The sequence below is a fragment of the Salminus brasiliensis genome, chromosome 7, assembly GCF_030463535.1.
Source record: "Salminus brasiliensis chromosome 7, fSalBra1.hap2, whole genome shotgun sequence".
NCBI lineage: Eukaryota > Metazoa > Chordata > Actinopteri > Characiformes > Bryconidae > Salminus > Salminus brasiliensis.
In genome coordinates, this window is record NC_132884.1 from 10,836,966 (window position 1) to 10,857,539 (window position 20,574).

Here is a 20,574-nt window from a genome sequence, read left to right on the forward strand (position 1 = left end):
CAGCCATATGCGATGGTATAAGCGAGATAACGATGATGTTCGGTCTTTTACACAGGCAGACACACAGTCCACCTATTCCGGGTCCTTCGGAAAAGGGGCAGCGGAAGCGTTGCAGGCGGAAGCGGCCTGTTGTCAGTAAATATACCAGAAAAGGGAATTAGAGAGAATTGGTGAAAACAAAGATTAAATATTCGTTTATACCCAACATTTCACATCTTTTAAAAGCGGCGATATGATTCTTCTGGAAATTAACAACCGGATCATAGAGGAGACGTTGTCTCTGAAATTTGAGAGCGCATCAAACGGGTGAGAGAGAGCAGCGGTTTAGCCCGAAGCAGTGCAGCCTGGTTCCTCTCTAACCTGAACACTGGACTTACTGCTTTTTCTTTAGCTAACTGCAGTTTACTTTTCTGCTGTGCTTCTGCTCTCTGTTAGATTTGTGTCACTCTTGTAATTCTGCTGAGAGCTACGTGTCCGCTGCATTTCCCGTAGTGCGGGTGTGTCCCTGCTGCTGCTTCTAGTGCCTTGCACTGCCTTATTCAGTTGTGTTCTGCCTCGTACTACCCTGTATCGACGTTGTACTGAATGCAATTCTGACTTATTTAACCTTATATTGCATTTTGTTAATTATACTGCCTTGTTCAAGGCGCAGGGCCTTGTTCAGCTTAATGTCACATTCAGCCTTATACTAGCTACATTATTCCACCTCATTCTCGTTCAGCTGTATATTGTCTATTCTGCCTTACTCGCTTTATACTGCAGTTTCATAGTGTGGGGCTTTGTACTGCCCTTTTCAACTGCCTTATTTTCCTCATAATGCTGTATACAGTCTTTCAGGCCTCTGGCTTGTATCTCCTTACTCATTCTTGTACTTTCTTGTACAATTAACTTGTACTTTCTTGCTTTATTTAATGGAAAGTAAGTGAAGTCAAATAATGTGTTTTTACTCTCACAGTGAATTCATGGTCACTCCAGCAATTGGCTACTCACTAGCTAGCTAAAATGCTTATAGCTCTACACATTTGACATGCCTGAGTGTTCATGCCTTTAATTATACATGGTCACACACCATGAATATCAGACATAAGCGTGATACTTTTTTTCAAATAGGATTTTGAAATTTATTATCCACTTTTCAGCCGCTGTAGGGTGATGTGACTGCATTGTGTAGAATTCAAAGTGAATACCAAACCTTGTTCTGTCATGTTCTGAGGGAGAAGGTAGTTAGTGCCGTGCATCAACTTGTCTTGTAGCTTGACTGAAGCTGTAATAACTCCATAGTAACCCATTGACTAACACACAGGCCAGCATGAACACAATGGAAAAACAGCTAACACCTGTCTTGCTGCTCTTTTTGCTTGCATGTATGGACATCCTATGTACTGGATTTTCTTATAAGTAGTTGACTGTGTGGTTTAATGGTTAATTTTGGCTGCACCTCTTGTTAATCAGTGTTTCTTCTTTCTGAAGTAATAAACCAGAGGCAGTGGAAGTCACTTTTGCTGGTAAGGTCCCCCCAAGTTTTGTCAATACCATGTGTGCTGTTTTGTGATTGTTTGGTTGTCACTAGAAGAAATTTTGTGGTTTACCTAATTGTTACTGTATCTAGTGTGAGTATCAGGGCTTGTCGGTTTCTAGTCTCAGCTTTAATTTCATTGTAAAAGTTCTTTGTCACTTGCTAATCATCTAATTTTAACTCTATTTGACATTGCATATCTGTGTTGTAGACTTTGATGGTGTCCTCTACCACATCTCAAACCCAAATGGAGACAAGACAAAAGTTATGGTCAGCATCTCTCTCAAATTCTACAAGGAGCTGCAGGAACATGGAGCTGATGAGGTACACACCATGCATAGTGCAAAGCAGTGAGAAAGTATAGCCAATGTTTACACAGGTGCTGTCCATAAATGCTGTTCAAGATGTTTTGGGTTGGTTAGTTGGGTTTCAGTGGTGGTTAGGGGATATTTTTAGGATATTATTAGCATATGTCTAAACGATTCTGTTTGGTGCTGTTTGGAGTTCTTATTTTGGAAGAGTTTTGAATGTAACGCTATAGTGAGATCTAATCATCACCATTTAAGGAAGAGAGAGGCTACTGTGGTCGCTGGCTGAAAACAGGAAGTGCTATGAGTCACTCTGATGACCTCTAGTGACAGGAGTGTCTCTGAGCTAGAAAAAGAGGAAGGGTTATAAATAAAGAATTTATTTAGGTAATTGAAACAAACCTGTGCGACTGTATGCAGCCAGCGGTGCAGCTTATATAGATATATTGCTTACAGTGAAGACTAGCATGGCCTTTTATTCTTTGAAGTAATAGAGAATCATGCCTGTACAGTTGGCATTCACATTCTCATTGTTTACATTTTATCCCTCCAAAACAGATGTCAGAACAGTGCAAGGTATTTAAGGACTGAGTGAAATGTCTGTGAAGTGTGTCCCAAACATGAAACCACTGATTATGGTTAAGAGCACATTACAGTAATAACTGTTGCTTATAACCTTCCTTTGCCTTCCTTTGTAAATTCCTTTCAGGCTGGCTCATATCCAATGCCTGTTGGTCTTGAAACCAAAAATACATTGCTGTGTAATGGAGAATGCCTGTTGTTTTAGTGTTGTCTTAGTTCAAACTGCCACTAATTGCAAGAATCATTTTCAGCTTTTGAAGAGAGTCTACGGAAATTTCCTTGTGGCACCTGAGTCAGGTATGTCAGCTTGCTTTGTTTACACTGGAGGATACAAAATGTTAAAAATGCAACACAAATACATGCAGTGTTTAGATTGTAAATGATTTGTGTATTAGTTTCTTGGAATGCAAAGATGGGACGTCCAGCATCGTTACTCACTTTATTCCCTTAATTGTCTTTATTCTAGGCTACAACGTGTCCTTACTTTTTGACCTGGAAGCGCTTCCTGTGAACAAGGAGGATATTGTTCACCAAGCAGGCATGCTGAAGAGGAACTGCTTTGCATCTGTGTTTGAGAAGTACTTTAAGTTCCAGGAGGAGGGCAAAGAGGGAGAGAAGAGGGCAGTGGTCCATTACCGTGATGATGAGTCTATGTAAGCAAAGCACTGTCAAACTGTAGCAGTCTTAATTTCTAAATACATTGTCTCAGTTGAAACAGTTTCATTGTGAAGTGAATCCCGTAAAAGCTTGGGGCCCAAACATGGGTGCATAGATGTGTCATAGAGGTCATTTGTTTAAAGTTGCACTATTGGTCCCATTGAGGGACAGCACTGCAAACTTTAGTGTACTGCTTCACCACACCCTGTTCACTTCATGATGATGATGATGATGATGATTAGTTGAGTAAAAGGAATTAGATCACACATCTGACTGTGCTGTCCCTTCTTAGTTATATAATACCTTAGTTTAGTTATATAATTGGCATGCTGTGCTAATGTAGAAAAGTTTCTTTTTTGTTGTTTCACAGGTACTTGGAGGCAAAGAAAGACAGAGTGACAGTGGTTTTCAGCACCGTCTTCAAGGATGATGATGATGTCATCATCGGGAAAGTATTTATGCAGGTCAATATTGTTTTCTTTGTTTGGATAACAGGTGCTAACCAAGTTAATAAAAGTAATAACTAATAATTAAAAATTAGTAAACACAGCCACTAATCATATATAAAGTATTCCAGAAAGTCCTAATACACTTACTCCATCAATGAAAACGCACCAGTGTGGCTTGTACAAAGTATTGGTACCACAATCAGCAATGCTATGTTTGGAGGATGGTTCATGCAAGGATGGTTCATGCAAGACAACACAAAGATATCTCTGAACTGGACTGCAAAAAAGAGTAAAGAAAAGTGAACAAATAAAAGACAGATTTGGTGTTACAAAAACATATTTGTAAGCTGTAACTTCTGACAAAGGGTGTGTTAACCAACAACTCTGTACGGTGCCTGCATAGACATCGTTGACGGTTATAATAATAAATAAATAAATAAAAACCCACAAAAACAATGTAATTTGACCAAGGGTGCCCAATTGTTTGTACAAGACTGTTTGCTTCAAATATTCTAAATTAATCAATCAAAAAAAGAAAAGATGCATAATCATTAGACATGGCATTAAAAATGGTCATGTAAACATATGTCTACCAAACATTATAAGTGGATCAAAAGTAGGTCAAGAAGACTAGTATGATTGGATTGGTCCTTTATTCTGGTGTTCTCTGCAAATTGTTACCTGAACAATAAACATGTGTATTCATATTCATATACACATCTCTTCCTCCCTGTTTCAGGAGTTTAAGGAGGGTCGGCGAGCAAGTCACACGGCCCCACAGGTGCTGTTTAGTCATAGGGAACCTCCTCTGGAACTGAAAGACACAGATGCTGCTGTGGGCGACAACATTGGTTACATCACATTTGGTATGTTCACCCTCTATCTATCAATCCTCCGCCTGTTGTCTGTGTGCGTGCTGCCTTGCATTCAGGTTTAAAAAAAATTCAAGGAATCCTTTCAGTTACATTGTCTTAGCTGTCATCTTAAGGAATGTAGTTTGGTTCAGATTAGACCGCTGTTTTCTGTGTTATTTGTCTCTAATTTTGAGGTTGTAATTACTCTAATTACAAGAGCACTTCATTTGCAGTCCTCTTCCCCCGCCACACCAACGCAAATGCCAGAGACAACACCATCAATCTCATCCACACCTTCAGAGACTACCTGCACTACCACATCAAGTGCTCCAAGGTGAAAGAAACTCTTCATACTGGAAAACACAATACTGTACAATGGTCATCAAGCATTTGAGGACACCTGTCTTTTTTTTTTTTTTTTTTTTTTTTTAAGTAATGGTTTTATAAGAGCATGTTTTCCTTAGCATATCACTTAGCATATTAAATAAAAAAAACCCTAAGATTTGTTTACTCCTGTGGAAATCATGGTAGAAAAGTTTAACTACTCTTCATACTCTCATTCAAAAGCCAGGGACTGGAGTCACAAAAGTGACTTAAAGACGTCTTCCTAGATGTTCTTTTTTTCTTAATTTCATAATTAAGATAATTAATCATAATTAAGCGACTCGTGTAGATGTCTCCTTGTTTTCCAGCATCATATTACAATTCTCATGAAGCTGGCTTTTTCAGTTCTAGCTCTTAAATGTCTAGAATGTTTTTGAACATAGCTGTAAAATGCATCATAAAAAATGTTACAAATGACCAACAATGAAAACTACAGAAAATAAATAAAACTTCATTAAGACAATATTTAATAAGTTTTTTTTTTTTTTTTTTTTTGAGAATTGCATTTAGGAATAATTTTCTGAAATTTGTTACAATTTTTAAACTGAGAAGAGTTTGTGAATATATCCCAAATTAGAAAACATTCGTCAGTGTTAGAATCTTCATACTGCATAAGTGTGTTGTTGTTTTTTTTTTTTTTTTTTTTTAGGAATTTCTTCCTAAGAGCAGTTGGTGAATAAATAAATAATAGAATTCTTATGAACCTCTTAGTGTTTGTTAGGATTCTTTTAACAAACACTGTTTTCTTAGGAAAGCTTTTGTAAGTCCTGCCCCGTGTTTTTATGATTTTAATTACACCCATTCTTCATACCAGAACAAACATACCACTGAACAAAGCTAAAGACTTATAATACTTTTTTTCTTACTGATAAGTAAAATGAAAATGAACATGATTAAGAACAAAACAAAGCAAAAAGAAATTGCCTAAGGTTTTGATGGGTGGTGTATATCTGATGAAAACTGCATATGTGTGCTTGCACATAGTTGTCATTCAGGTTTTCATTTATTTCACTGCTGTATTTGTTGTGGACCATAAAGACTTTTGGAAAGCGAGTAGTTGGGATGCATGTCTGTTTGAGCCTTGTTTCAGTATTGACATAGGATGGCAGTAAATTGTAGATCTGGCTTCTGGCCATACCTCAAGTAGTTGAATGTCTTTACTCTAGATCAGTTTTCTGATAAGCTCTAGTTCATACAACCCCCTTGTTTTGTTTTGTTTTTTCTCTTAGGCCTACATTCATACACGCATGAGGGCCAAAACCTCAGACTTCCTGAAGGTGCTGAACAGAGCAAGACCTGATGCTGAGAAAAAGGAGATGAAGACCATCTCGTAAGTCTTGCTGCCCACATTTAATAAAAGGCCTGGTTTTCCTTCTAAACCATGAACTCTGCCTAAACCCTTAGTTGGCCATGAATCTTTTGTGGAATGGCTCTGAACAGACGTTGTGCATAGAAATTGCTCATTAAAAATATGAACAGGGATAATGATGGATCACAGGGAAATGAATTTAGCAAAAAGTGATTGCCAAAAGGTTTTAATAATAGAAAGTATTATAAATTGAAACTAGATTGCCCCTGCTGATTAATGCACACATGAGGTTAAAGCAAATGTGTGGCTGACATTTTGTTATACTTACTGGACAAATGTTTTAGTCTTTCATCACATTATACAGAACTCTTTCTAAATTGCATAGGCATATATTAAATATGCTGTATTTGTTTATACTTGTGGTTTAACCCACTGTAGTTGCAGTGAAAATATACAGACAAAGTATTTGTGGGTCACATGAATGGAGCATTTTTACAAACCCGGTACAATATGTAAACAGGTTTTCGGGCCATCCGTATTGCTGCAGTTTAACCACCACATGGAAAAATGGACCTTGCTCACGGCTCCAGAAATCCTATGAAAAATTGTCACTCCACCAATTTCTTTGCCATATGTGACCTAATCTTAGCCAAAGCTAATAGAAATGTGTTAAGCTAACATGCCTCATGGGTGCAGCAAAGTAAAGACTTCTAACATACGATACTTCGAATACATCACTCTGCTACTACAATACTGCTACACCAATACACTACTGTCGTGTGGACCTGTTTTTTAGCTTGTCTTGTCCATGCCATATGAAAAATGTTTATGTGAATGTGTTTGCCATTCCTGGTCCTGCAGTAGCTTTTCCCTAAATATACTAGTGCTGTCTCTCATTGTAACTCAAGAAGGGTTTGTTAATTATCTGATTGGTGAAGACAGAGAAAACATTGAAATGCTTTGTGCAGGGGTACTCCAGATTTGGCTAACATTGCATTAGCCTAGTAAAACAATGTTCATTACAATTCCCACAACATTGAGTTGTGTGAAATGTAAATTTAGCATCATTAATGTGTCACTGGTGATAGCATTCAAACTTTATTTCTGTTTAAAGGTATTGAATAATATCCGTTCTTTAACATGTATCTCTAACATTTCATTTCTAAAGGTCAATAATGTTTTCGGGTTTTTTTTGTTTATTTGTTTTTGTTTCATTTGTTTAATGGTTAAAACGTGGTTGATTATGATCATGTCTGACCATTTACCCATGTCACTCTAACAGACGAGAACAATGACGTCCGTTGTTAATCCAGTCAGTGTTATTCAGTAAGAGTTTGGCTTCAGTTTTTTTTATTTAATCTGTGACAGTCAAAAAAAAGCCATTCACATTTGATCATTTTAGGTTGTCACATTGTAGCTTTAATAGAAGGACCTGCTTCATAAATTCTTGGCAAATATTGCCACATTGTTTAGGTGTATGGCTGTTAAAGCAAATAAAATAGGATAATTATCAATTGAAGACCTCAAATGAAGACTGTTGAAGTGCTTAAAATGACAAACTAAGCAACCCAGAGTTATCTGGACATGTTTTGTAGGGCATTTTTACCTGGGGCAATGAGAACACTGTGAACTAGCAATTCCTCAGAACATATATCGGCGCTCGTGTCAGTCCCTGCATATCTAGCATTCATGGTCCTAATCCAACAAATCATGTTGTCTTATCTGATTCTTTGGAAGACTTGTTGATTCTCATTCTTGGTTCGTAAGCAAGTCAACAGTTTTGATCTTATCAGCTGTGGAAGTTTTATTTGAAGTTCATTAGTCATGTTATTCACACAATTGCAGACATACTAAGAGGACAACTGTGGTTTTCTATATTGTTTGGTGTCTTTTTTTAAAATGACGCAAAACTAGCATTGTGTATTCTCCTAGCTTTTAGTTTAAGCTAAATTAATTATTATTATTTTTGTCATTTTGTGTTATTTTTAAATATTTGTGGTCGTTTAGTGTGGCTGGAAGTAGATGGAGTTGCCAGTTCGCAAGTTCATACTGGGAGCCTCAATCCTGGTGTGCTAAGTTCCTGAGGGAGCATGGAGAGTGAAAACTATTTGTAGAGACTTAAAAAGAAAGAAAGAAAGAGGTTTAAAAAAACTTGCAACCGATAATGAAATAATCCACATTAATTAATTAACTAATTTGCCACATGTAAAACAATTTACCAAACTAATTATTCTTGTATTTTTTATTATATAAATATTTACTAATAAATACTTTTAATTCATGTCAAATTACACTTTCGAAATGTTTTTGACATTGCACACATTTAGGATCAGACCTAAATTTTGTTCATATTTATAAACATTTTGAGACTAGGAAAACATAATGAGTGCGGTAGGGATGTACAAGAGTCTCTTAATGCTGACTGTTGGCCAAATACCGACTTGATCTGATCCTATCTTTGTTTCAAATGAAAACAAAAAACAAAATAATTTTTAAATCATGAATCTGCCAGTTTGACAATCACAAAGTTTTTACATGGAATTTAGTGATCATTATATATGAGTAAAGGCTTTGTTATAAAAAGTTGAGGTGAAACCTATGCCACTGAGTAACATGCACTTCATGCTTGCCATAAGGATTTACACTTTTCAACAGTCACCATAGCATACTATGTCCAAAAATTGCACACATAATACATGTAGTGCTATATTTAGCAGCAATGTCTGGACACTGTGTTTGAATGGCATGTCGTAGAGACCCAGTGTTTGATGTCAGTTGGGGTGTTCCCATGGTGCCCCTGATTGCTTATCGCTTCCGATCAGGCAAGCGTCTTTTTTCTTATATAACTATTTTTTTGAATGATCTATTGTCACATAAATAATTGCACTAAATAGTATATGTTTTTATTACCATTTATGCCATTGATATAATAGAAATACATTGTTCCATTTTACTCCTGGTCTGCTTTGCAGTCATACTGACATATTTGCAATCAAACCAAAATTAAGGGGGAAAAGGGTGATGTGTGGCGCATGTATGACAACAGGCTGTAGAGGTCTGTACAAGGCCGGTGTGTCTGTGGATCCTGCGTAAGCCATGCAGTTATAAAATCTAAGCCCTGGGCCCTTAAACCTGGCTCAGTAAATTATGTGTTTAACAGTATTAAAGCACATGTGTTAATTTGTTCACGGAACATTGCATGTTTAAGCTGTCAAATTTTACTGTGGCTGCAGGCTAACTTGCACATGTCTTTACCAAGGCAATTGCACTAATGAATGCAATTCTAATGGTGGCTAGTTTTGAAACACTGCACAGTGTGGTAATGTGTTGTTTGGGACCAAAGAAGTTAAAGCACAGAAATGTGGGCAGGTCTGTACAAAGACTCACTCGTGCTAAACTCTAGCTGCCAGAACACCTGTAACACAGCCATCTTATGACATCATTGACATCATTGGTTTGTTTAGATGCCTTTGGTTTGTATTGCATTTATACATTAAACGAAGCGTTCGTTTTAATCGAACCAAACTTGACTAGTATAAACACACCCCTAAAACCAGTTTTTAAACAAAGTTGACATCCCGGCTCATTTACATTACTGGGCTCTCCTTGCTAAGAAAACACTATGGACAATATTGGGGTCAGTAAAAATGATTGAGGACATGTCCATATTGTATGATGTCAATAACCAAGTTACCATGATGCTTATTTGTTGCCAATCAGCTTGAGGTAAGCTAAGCAGGGCATGTTGCTAATTTCGCTAAACAGTTTACAGAACTTTTTCATGCCAAGAGCCATCTGTGTCTACTTGCTGGGTTTGCTGTTCTTTTATTCAGCAAGTTATTCAAATATATAATGACCCTTGTTTGTTCTGTATTTAGATGTAATCCATTCAGCTCTGATCTTCATGACATTAAAAAAACAAATGATCACATGAAGCTTAATGTGAAACACAATCATTAACGTTTAAGTTGATCTCAATACTACCAGTCTTGTGGGAAAATGAGTTGGGGTCAGTCTGGGCTAATCGGATCACCATTGTTATGGTATGAATTTATTATATTTAAAGAAATAATTACACATCATTTAAAATAACCAAAATGTAATAACGTTTAACTGTTTAAACATATTACTTTCCAAAACCAAACACGTTGAACTTTGTACTGGAAACCAGTGGAATATTAGATAAAGCAGTGTGCATTTTATTATATTTGAGAGTGTGTAACACCTATTGGTAAGTGTTTTTAAAACTGTTGAAAATTTGCAGTGTGCTCATAGATCACAATTCAGCAATTAAAAGAACTGTTTGAATGAATTCATGTTTGTTTTTTCATTAACTGATTATTCTATGTGTCTGGCCCATAATTGCTGTTAAGTCAGTCAGCTCTTTTGTTTATATTATATACAACTCATGTTGCTTAGAATGAGGACTTTATAATGGTTTAATGAAAAAAAGTCTTTTAAATGTGTGGAGGAACATGCATAACATAAGCCGCTCCCAGTTTACAAAGGTACACTGCACTCAGGTGCCTCGTTTGACAGTGGATGATAATGATACCCTCAAAGGTGAAAGGTTTATCAGTGGTACAGTTTTACATTTACATTTTTCAATGTTAGGGTATCAGTTTTAGGACATTTTTAATGTAATTAGGCATAGAAATCGTTACACCCTTCCAAAACACAGCTATTGCCGCTACATACACTTACATTGACCATGTGCTTTGTATTTTCAGGGGCAAGACCTTCTCTCGCTAGAAGACATTTACTCCAACCCCAGGCTCCTTAGAAAAGGCCTCTCAACGTCAGTGCCTTCTTGGACGGGAGAGAAGGCCTTTTCAGTCATTGTCTCTTTTTTTGTTGTTTTTCTTTTTTAAGAATATATGCTTCATAAATAAAATGTCAGACATTTTAAAAAGGGCATTCCTTCCTTGGAGCATATCAAATCGTATATTAAAACCATAAATATATAGATATATCTGTATAAAATGAACATTTTGATACAAAATCTTTTACTCTGGATACTTGTTGCTGTCTTGCTACTACACCAACTTACATGTGTTCAAACAGTATACCTGGTTGCGGCCCTTGAGTTTATTGCCCCTCCCCTTCTCTTTCTTGTCTGTCACAAATTACCGCTGTCAGTGGATGGTACAACATAACAAATAAAAACGCCTTCTTTTGGAACTGTTCTGTTTTGTGTTTCCTGAGAACCTCAAACAGTTTCTGTCCTTGCTTGCCAAGTACTAGCATGATTGTGGTTGCTTCTATGTAATTAGTTGTGCACCTGAACTGATGATTTTAACTGCTACGTCATGCACACACTTCTGTTTGAGTTCAGAGGAAATGGTTTTTTGTGTGTGTGTGTGTTAAGCAAGCTGTTTTTTGTTGTTGTTTTTTTTTTGGGGGGGGGGGGGGGGGGTCTCCCACCGGCCACCTGAAGTAACCTTTTTTTTTTTTTTTTTTTTAATCTGTGTGATCTGCAACTTAACCTGCCTTTTTGGTCCCTTTATACTGCTTAAGATTATACATAAAGAGTAATGCTGGTCAGCGGTGGTTAAAACAGGCTTGAATTAGTTTCTATCTCTAGCTGAGTTATTTGACTGTTTTAGTGAAGTGTTTCTTTTATTTTAATATTGATCTTGGTACATGCTGTATGTACAGTTGTGGAAAGATTGTGTGTAGAGTTTTTCCCTGTTTGTGTAATATATAGGTGTGTGTGTGTGTGTGTGTGTGTATATATATATATATAATCATATAATCTCTTTGTGGTCAGCTACAAACTGAATTAATTGAAGCAGGGACTTCTTGTTGCTTATCTTTAGACAGTGACACTGGTGTTCAAGCAGTGTTCATGGCAGATGTGTGCTTTGGTTGTTCTGTCGGCGGTTTCTGATAATCCAAAACCATTTCCTCTCAGTGGAGACAGTTTCAGCCCTCATCCAGATCTTGTAATAGCCTTTACATTTGTCTGTACTAACTTAACAGTCTAGCCCTTATTAATATTTTAATTTTAATTTTTAAATATCAATTTCAGATTATAACACAAAAACCATGAGTGACACAGAACGCATTTATTTTATTTTTTTATTGCCACAGACCTCTGTATGAGGTTCAGTTATGATTTCAGATCCAGTACAATGTCATATTAAAGGAAGAAGAGTAAAGGTCTCCTCGTCTGCTCAATTCTGACCAATGTATGGAACCATTTGCAGACCATCACAGATGAACGCAGTCTAATTTCGAGGCTTAGATGGGCCTGTGGAACAAGACAGCAATTTATATGGTTAAAATCATTAAAATTGTTTCAGATTACATCATACTACAAATTAACAACTAAGCAACAACAGGTTCTGATTTAGTATGCCCCATGCTTGTAAAGACACATTTAGTTATTGATGTAGCATTGGAAAAGATTTATTAGTCTATTTAGTCTGTTCTAACAAGTTCTTTAAACTCACCATCACTCTGTACAGCCTGTTCTAAGGAAAACTCTGCACTGTGGGAGGAAATGATGGAGAACAAACATTAACTACATAAGCAACTCAAAACAACTCTGCCCTTTGAAATCCCCCATGAAAATAGAAGCCCTGAAATATCTCTGAAGACATCCAACTAAACTCCTGAAATCTCTGACCCGTCATCGGTTCCTCCCAGCAGCCTGCGGTAGCCATCAATCTCGGCTTCCAGCTTCATCTTGATGTTGAGCAGGGCCTGGTACTCCATGGCCTGCCGCTCTACCTTGTCTCGCACTCTAGTCAGCTCAGCCCCAAGCTGCTGGAGGATACGGTTCAGGCGGGCCATTTCCCGCCCATAACGACCCTCCGAGTCCTTCAGGGTTTCTTCCAAAGACAGAATCTGAACAACAGCATCAACAATAACAACGTTCATTTGTTGTGCATAGTAGGGGAGACTGGCTCGGGTTGTAACACCTCCAGTTCTATCAGAAATAAGGACGCTATTATTACTGTAACAAGCCCACCAGCCTCAGATCTGACAGAAGTTAGAAGTTAGACTTTGTGTGAAAGTTACCGTGCTCTGCAAAGCCTGAACGTCAATTTCTCGCAACTGTTTTTGTCTGCGAAGCTCATTTAGCTCAGTTCTGCTGGTCTGCAGGGACTCAGTGTTTCTCGCCACCTCTACTTTGATGTTTTCAAACTGTAAAAAAGGTTAAATATATAAATAAATAGACCAATGGAAGTGGTGTCATAAAGAACTGGTAAGAAAATACTCGAGTTACTGGCACTAGCTCTTGACTTTAAACTATAGGCTAGCAGGGGAGGGAATTGTCTTCACAGACGTACGTTAGCGTTACCTTGTTTTTGTACCACTCATCCGTCTCCTCGCGGTTCTTAACGGCCAGCTTTTCATACTGGTTGCGGATCTTGTTGATAGTGTCGCTCAGGTTGGACTGTGAGGAGTCCGTCTCGACGGTCACATTAGACTCCTTGATTTTCTCCTTCAGCACGGCAACTTCCTTCAGAACAGCCAGGAGACAAGAGAACAAGTGAGATCGTATTTATTTAGGCTGACGTTATTCGTCTTAAGAGGTGAAACTTTAACGTAAAACTTAAAGTAAACTTGCGTCGCGGTGCTCTTTCTGGAGGTAAGCGAGCTCCTCCCTGTTGGACTCGATCTGACTCTCCAGGTCGAGGCGCGCGAGCTGCGACTCATCAATCACTCTCCTCAGGTCGGCGAGGTCGTGCTCTACGCTCTGGCGCGCGATGTGTTCCGTCTCCAGCCTGACGAGAACCACAAACAACAGGAACAACTGTCAGTTGTAAAAAACGGTCTTGGCACCATGTATTTTTAAGGGATGGTGAAATCAGACAAACTAGCCATGTTGTGTCATTTAGATCTGTGATTTTCGCAGCTCATATTGCCCAATAATATCTGTCTGCAGAGCTAACAATAATAATTGACCTCCAACGGTCAACATTAAAACCCGGATGTTCTGTAAACTGCCTTGCAAACAACCTGTTTGCTCGTTTTTAGAATATTTTTGATAATAAAAAGGGTTTAAAAAGTGTATTATAAACTTATTCCATACTTGTTTTTGAAGTCCTCATTTGCCAGTTTGCTGTTGTCTATCTGCAGCAAAAGACGGGCATTTTCCATGGTCTTGTCACGGATCTACAGGCCAATAGGAAGAAAGTTAGTAGGGGAATTTTCCTTTTTAGCTTCACAAACAAGTTGAATGCTTCTCCTAGTCACTGTTTCGTTCCTCACCTCCTTTCTGAGATCAGCCAGTGGTTTTTTGATCTTGTCCCAGTCTTGGTCGACTGTCTGCCCCCTCTTCTCCAAGATGTCTCTGATTTGCTCCTGGAGCTCTTGGTTGGATTTCTCCAGCTTTCGCACTCTGCCCAGGTAGTCAGACAGGCGGTTGTTCAGGCTCTCCATGGTCTTCTTGTCATCAGCGGGTGCAGGAGCTGAGGCTCCACTGCCCAGAGGCTGCATCTGGCTCTCAGGGCGCAGGGCATTCCTCAAGGCCTGTAGAGTGGATACGGAAGCCCTGGTGCCCTGACCTCCTGCCCCACCGAACACACTGCTGGCACTGCTGCGAGACATTCTGCCAAAGTGGTTGAGAACAAGAAAGAAGGACAGACAAGTGTAAAATCACACTATATATAGACACACAAGTAGATGAGTTGCTACTTATTTCAATAACTACTAAAATATAGCTGTGTAAGAAAGTAGATAAATTCTTTCTGTGAGTATATTTGCCAATTCTCAAAAAGTGTACATCCTAAACAGTACACCTGCTGATGGAGCTGTATAAATGGAACTAGTTCTTACTCACCTCTAAAAACAAAGTAACAGAAAGCAAGAAAAGACAGCCTGGACTGTTGACCTCTAGCCAGCTCTTTGCTTGTGTTTCCTGAAGGTGGATGGTTTTGTACAGCACTGTATCCGATGCCATTGAGCAAATGACACCCACACACTGGTCCAACGGGTTTTTGTCCCGAAAAAACAGGTTTTTGTCCCATCCTCCCCACCACGTCCTCAGCGAACATAATTCATGATGGGAGGTCCTGGCTCACCCTTAATAAGCAGGTGCCGTTCTCAGCTCCTCTGCACATCCATTTTTTTCCTATCTTGAGAACTTTTCATTACAGAAGTTTCTCCAGCAGAATGGCACAGAGAAGCAGCAGACCTGGCTTCAGCGCCCAGTCATACTCGCCTTCTTCGTCCAGGGGCTCCCCGAGTATTCCTTCTACTAAAGTGGACCCGCTGCTTAACTCACCAGTCAGTAAGGTGGATCCTCTGGACCAGCAAGCCAAGACGAAGGAGAAAGATCAGATGGTTGGACTCAATGACAAGTTTGTTGCATTCATTGACAAGGTAAAGAGCCAGAAGCAGACCTTAGTGGCATACCTATTACCTATCAGATCTTTTTGTTTCACAGTAAATACTAACTTAAACGCAGGCACAAAAAAGACCAGTTTCAATGTTTATTTTTAATGTTTAATGATCTAATATTTTTAATGTTTTTCTGTGCATGAGGGAACATATGTTACTGAACACAAATTAAAAGTGTTAAGGCAACTAAAAATTGAAAAATAAATAAAATGCATTGTCTTTTTTTGTACACTAGGTGCCACCATCTAGTAAAAAATTATCATTAACATTAAGTGTTGTTTAAATGGCTGCACCAAATAAACAGAATTTCTTTATTTTTCTTGTTTTCCTAAGCAAATGTGCGTTTAATTAAGGTATTGGCTAAATGAAGTAGCTGGCACATTACTGTTCCCATTTAAGATGCTGTTCCAAAAACAAGGACATTGTATTTATTTGAATTGGACACATTTGACCAGGGAAGTCTGGTGTGTGTAAATCAGGGGTGTAGTCCAATAATAGTTTTCTGATCATCCTACTGTAACACAGATATTAGTAATTTAATTGATTCCACATTTGTCACTTAAATGTTTTGCTCTCAAAGCTACAAGAGAAAGGTTACATTAAATCAGGAATTTGCAATTCTAATTGTGGGGCCTCACACTATTCTCATAGTTTTCTATCTAGCTACACCTGATTCGGCTCATAAGCTTTTAATGTGCTGGGTCAGGTGTGTTAGAGTATGGAGAACATGGGGACTCCAGGACTAACTTGTTGCATCAAATGGCCCTCTGCCATTGCAAGTTATTGAAATCTATCAGCAGCACACCTGATTTAATTTAGTGATGCTCTGATTAACCAAATGTAATACTGGGCTTCCTTAAGGAGAGATGTCCACCTTGCTTTACACATTTTCGTCTCCTGAGCAAAACTATCTTGGACTGCCTAAAGTGGCCATGTTGGCAGTTGTTTCACTTGTAAATTATTTTCCAGACAGTGGGACAACTGAGTATTCTTTAAAAATCTCAAATCTCAAACTAATATAAAACCTTCCTAAGACCTTAGTAAGCTATTTGGATCTGGCCATAGTAATAGCACTCATTTCAACAATCAAAAGCAGACCAAATAAAATAACAATGTTCCAATAATCAGCAGACGATGGTGCATCTGATTCTAATTGTAGATATTATAAGTGGTAATAAATAAAGGAGGGTCCTAACTTTTTCCTCATAAAAAAAATTGTTACAAGACATCTCTTTAGTTTTATGTGTTTAGTTGTATTACCTCCGTCTCTCAGTATTGTTTAAATTAAGATTACTTTTAGTCAATAAGTATGCTAAATTGTTTTCATGGAGTGTACTACATTACTGCTCATAAAATCACAACTTATTATATTACTGTCATATTTAGAATATTTTATGTTATATAAAATGTAACAAATCAGATGTCATTTATATATATATATAATTAGTCAATTAAATATTCTTAAAAATCTGCTGCCATTTAGGTTAGTCATTTAGAGGAAGAGAACAAAATCTTAGAAACCCGGCTGAAAATTCTACTGGAGCAGGACAGCTACAAGGGGAGCACAGATGACATTGTGAAAGAATTAGCTGCAGATCTGAGGCGACAGATTGATGAGCTTGACCGGGACAAGCAGAAGCTGGATTCAGAGCTGGTGAAATGCAACGAGGGAGTGGACAACACCCGGGTCAGGTAAGTGCACACATGGGGGAGTAGCAAGCATCAGTATGATACTGTATGAGTAAAGTATCAAAGACTCAAACACTGATGTTTATACTGGTAATGTAGGCTTGAGATAAATCCCATTTTTTTAAAGATATGCACACAGAATGCCTTGAAACAGCATTTAATATCGTGTTCACAATGAATCCACCTTAAGAACTCCTGGGACATGATCTTGAGTTGCAATTACATAAACAACTGCTGTCCAGTGAGCCATGTAAGGAGGAGTTGGATGCAGAAACACTCTGGTATGCGCTCCATGTTGGGAGCAGTGCACAGAGCAGCAAGAACAGGCCATCATTAAAGCCATTCATCCAGCCTGTGCTTCCGCAGCTTAGTCTGTTTCCACTCAGTGTGAGCCCTGTTTTCTTCCACTGGTCACAAGGTCAGTGCAGCCTCCAGAGTTTACATTTATGACTTTATTAAACACTGTCTTTCAAACTTATTCTACATTTGACAGGTACGAGAATGAGATCCAGAAGAAGACTGACCTAGAAAATGACTTTGTTCTTTTCAAGAAGGTAAAGAAACCCATTCAAAATTTAATCATTTAAGACCTGTCAGTGTGCCATGATGAATGTCCTGCCTGTTACAGTGAGAGTTCTTGTGTTTCTGTTTTGTAGGACGTAGATGATTGCTATCTGCAGAGGGTGCAGCTGGAGCTGGAGCTGGAGGATGTCACAAGGGAACTGGAATTCCTAAGGCGTGGATTTGAGGAAGTAAATGAAAGCCACGGACCTTAACTCGTCCTCAGGGCCCCCCATATTTTTTTCTTCACCCTATTTGTTGCTAGAGAGCCACATACCTAAGAGGTTTGTGACTACCGTTTCTCTCTGACTCTCTCACTTGTTTTTGGAATAGGAGATAAAGGAACTGCAATCTCTGATTCTCAATGAGACGGTTGTGGTGAAGTCAGGAAACGCTCGGTACCTGGATATGGATGAGATCCTGCAGACAGTCAAGGCCCAGTATGAGGGCATGGCTGCCCGTAGCCGAGAGGAGGCTGAGCAGTGGAACAAGAGGAAGGTTAGTGCACAATTATCGTGACTGATCTAAAATGTTGTTGGGATTTATTGGGTTTTTTTCAACTTATTTTTGACTTTAATTCAAAATGTACATTTATTTAACAATACAATGATTAGTATTAGTAAACTGCCCACTGCTAATATGTAACTAATATGTTAAATATTGATTATGAACATATATGTCTTTTTAATTCCACAGATGGATGACATGGTGCTTAAAGCAGGGAAGCATGAGCAAGATGTGAAAGAGATCAGAAAGGAGATCTCAGAAATCCAGAGGAGCATTCAGAGGCTTGTTGTAGAGATCGACGCTCTCAAGAAGAAGGTGCAACTCCTCACACCAACAGCTTTCATTTTCCAATTCCATAAAATAGTACACAATTTCAAAATTAACTAGACATCAAAGTCATGTGGGCTGCATTTGTGTGCCTGTGTGCACCAGCCATTTGTCTGATCCAGATAATTAACTCCATGTTAGCTTTTTGTAGCTCTTTCAAATTTGTCCATGTATGTCTTTTATAGAAAAAGAGTCTGGAAGATGACATAAGGAACTCTGAGCTAGGCGGGCAGCAATCTCTGGACGATGCTCGGGAGCAAATTGCACAGCTAGAGGAGGCGCTCCGCAGGGACAAGCAACTGATGGCACGGCAGGTGCGCGAGTACCAGGAGCTCATGAACCTCAAGCTGGCCCTGGACATTGAAATTGCCACCTACAGGAAACTTTTGGAAGGAGAAGAAATGAGGTACAGTAACAAGAGAATGACTACCTATGCTTTTAAACAGGTGTGTAGAGGAGTTTTTTTGTTGTGTTGTGTTTTTTGTGTTTTGGCACGGATACTCTTTATTGTCTGTCTGAGCAGTGTTATTACCTACAGACTGGCTGACCAACGGCGTGATCAGCTGGGTAAGAATTTTACTGGCTTTTCTTTGCAATAGGACACATACTGTACATGCACATTTCATTACACTGACATTTTTACTCACCTTTTTACTCACATTCACACACCTACGTCACACCTCCAGATCCGGGGCATAGACTGTGCCATTTCACTGTCATGCTAAAGTGAACCTGTCTCATCTTTTGCTCAGATTTCTAAAATCATACCCAAAAACGATCCTGGTCCTTGCTTATGCAGACGTCAAGGGCCCAAAGTCCTGGTCAAGTGAGGAGCCTTCACGAGTCGACTCTCCTAACAAAGTCAACAAGTGCCTGATTTTAAGAATCAAAGTCAAGGATGGACATGTGATCTCTGAGAGTTCACAGCTTCTTTAAGGATTCTATGTCATGCTCTAAAACAGTGGCTGCCTTAACAGACAAGAGAGAGATGAAAAAGTGATGTTGAGTTGAACTAGGAGCAGGACAACTGGCAAACTGTGTGGTAAAGCTGCCCAATGTGATGTTTGTTAATTGTTATAGCGATACAAGGCTATAATATACATTTATATATATATATATATATATATATATATATATATATATATATATATATATATATATATGCAAAAGCCATATAATCAACCAGAGTGTTTTCTTTTCACTGTTGGCTGTGACCAATATATTCAAAATAATGCAGGTAATCACATTGTTAATCTACTAGTTGAATATATTGTAACTTGTGATCACATTATGTTCATGTGAGCACATTACTAATCATAATTCTAGTATTTTGTCCTTATCATGTACAAAAGAACCTCGGACAAAGCTTGAGAACCACTGCTCTAAAACTACATTACAGCTCCACCCTCTTCAGTCTGGATATCAGGAGAGCCACTGGTGACCTCATCACTGCACCATGCCTTTTGGATTTCTTTACTGTTCCCTCTATTTGCGAATGTACAAGCCATTTACATGTATACTTGAATATCTCAAAACGAAAATAAAAAGGAACTTTTCTTCCTAACTGTACAGCTTTTTGTCTTTTTGGTCTGTTTATGTAAGCAGTGACTTTAAGATGTAGGTCCTGGTCTTTGTCTTTGTCTCTAGCAGAGACATATAGTGTTTCCTAGAAAGCCAAAACCACTACAGCTGACAAAAATCTTATTTAACATACACTGTAAATGTGCCTCATGGGATTTTGCCAGAGGTGGCTTATCAGTTTAAACAGTGTGAGTACTGCTTACTTAAAATATAAAATAAAACATTTTGTAATATCAAAATTTTAATATTGACCTAAATAACCTAAATATAACAGCATCTGGTTTAAATTAAATAGATGTATGTATTCAGTCCTATATAGTATGTATACAGACTTTGTTTAGACAGTTGACGCCTTAGACCCTCCTCTTTTAAATCTTTTTTTTTTTTTTCAAAACAGCAGATTCTCAAAAACACTAGATCTTTGTATTAATAGTTTACATGTGAAGATGTATGGCAGGCAGGCAGGTTCATTTTGTGTTGTGTTTACACTCAGATC

General features: G+C 38.3%; 3 protein-coding genes across 3 annotated transcripts; 2 read left to right on the plus strand and 1 right to left on the minus strand.

Annotated features, from left to right (window-relative positions):
- The first annotated feature begins 75 nt into the window (after positions 1-75).
- LOC140559964 (actin-related protein 2/3 complex subunit 2-A) lies at positions 76-11,240 on the plus strand. The gene is made up of 10 exons (XM_072683816.1): positions 76-306; positions 1,471-1,505; positions 1,728-1,840; positions 2,658-2,703; positions 2,873-3,059; positions 3,434-3,527; positions 4,252-4,378; positions 4,600-4,700; positions 5,980-6,080; positions 10,790-11,240. The coding sequence occupies exons 1-10, from the start codon at positions 233-235 to the stop codon at positions 10,809-10,811; spliced, it is 900 nt and encodes a 299-aa protein (XP_072539917.1). The 5' UTR covers positions 76-232; the 3' UTR covers positions 10,812-11,240.
- An 888-nt stretch (positions 11,241-12,128) lies between these two features.
- LOC140559428 (keratin, type I cytoskeletal 18-like) lies at positions 12,129-14,662 on the minus strand. Its single transcript, XM_072682935.1, has 8 exons — positions 14,283-14,662; positions 14,104-14,186; positions 13,639-13,795; positions 13,369-13,530; positions 13,086-13,211; positions 12,691-12,911; positions 12,515-12,552; positions 12,129-12,312 (listed from the first exon to the last, which is right to left on the minus strand). Exons 1-8 carry the CDS (start codon positions 14,619-14,621, stop codon positions 12,290-12,292), a joined length of 1,149 nt encoding a protein of 382 aa, XP_072539036.1. The 5' UTR covers positions 14,622-14,662; the 3' UTR covers positions 12,129-12,289.
- Positions 14,663-15,185: 523 nt separating this feature from the next.
- On the plus strand, positions 15,186-19,529 carry LOC140559429 (keratin, type II cytoskeletal 8-like). Its single transcript, XM_072682936.1, has 9 exons — positions 15,186-15,395; positions 16,897-17,105; positions 17,596-17,656; positions 17,759-17,854; positions 17,997-18,161; positions 18,360-18,485; positions 18,683-18,903; positions 19,036-19,064; positions 19,297-19,529. The coding sequence occupies exons 1-9, from the start codon at positions 15,186-15,188 to the stop codon at positions 19,431-19,433; spliced, it is 1,254 nt and encodes a 417-aa protein (XP_072539037.1). The 3' UTR covers positions 19,434-19,529.
- Positions 19,530-20,574: the final 1,045 nt, after the last annotated feature.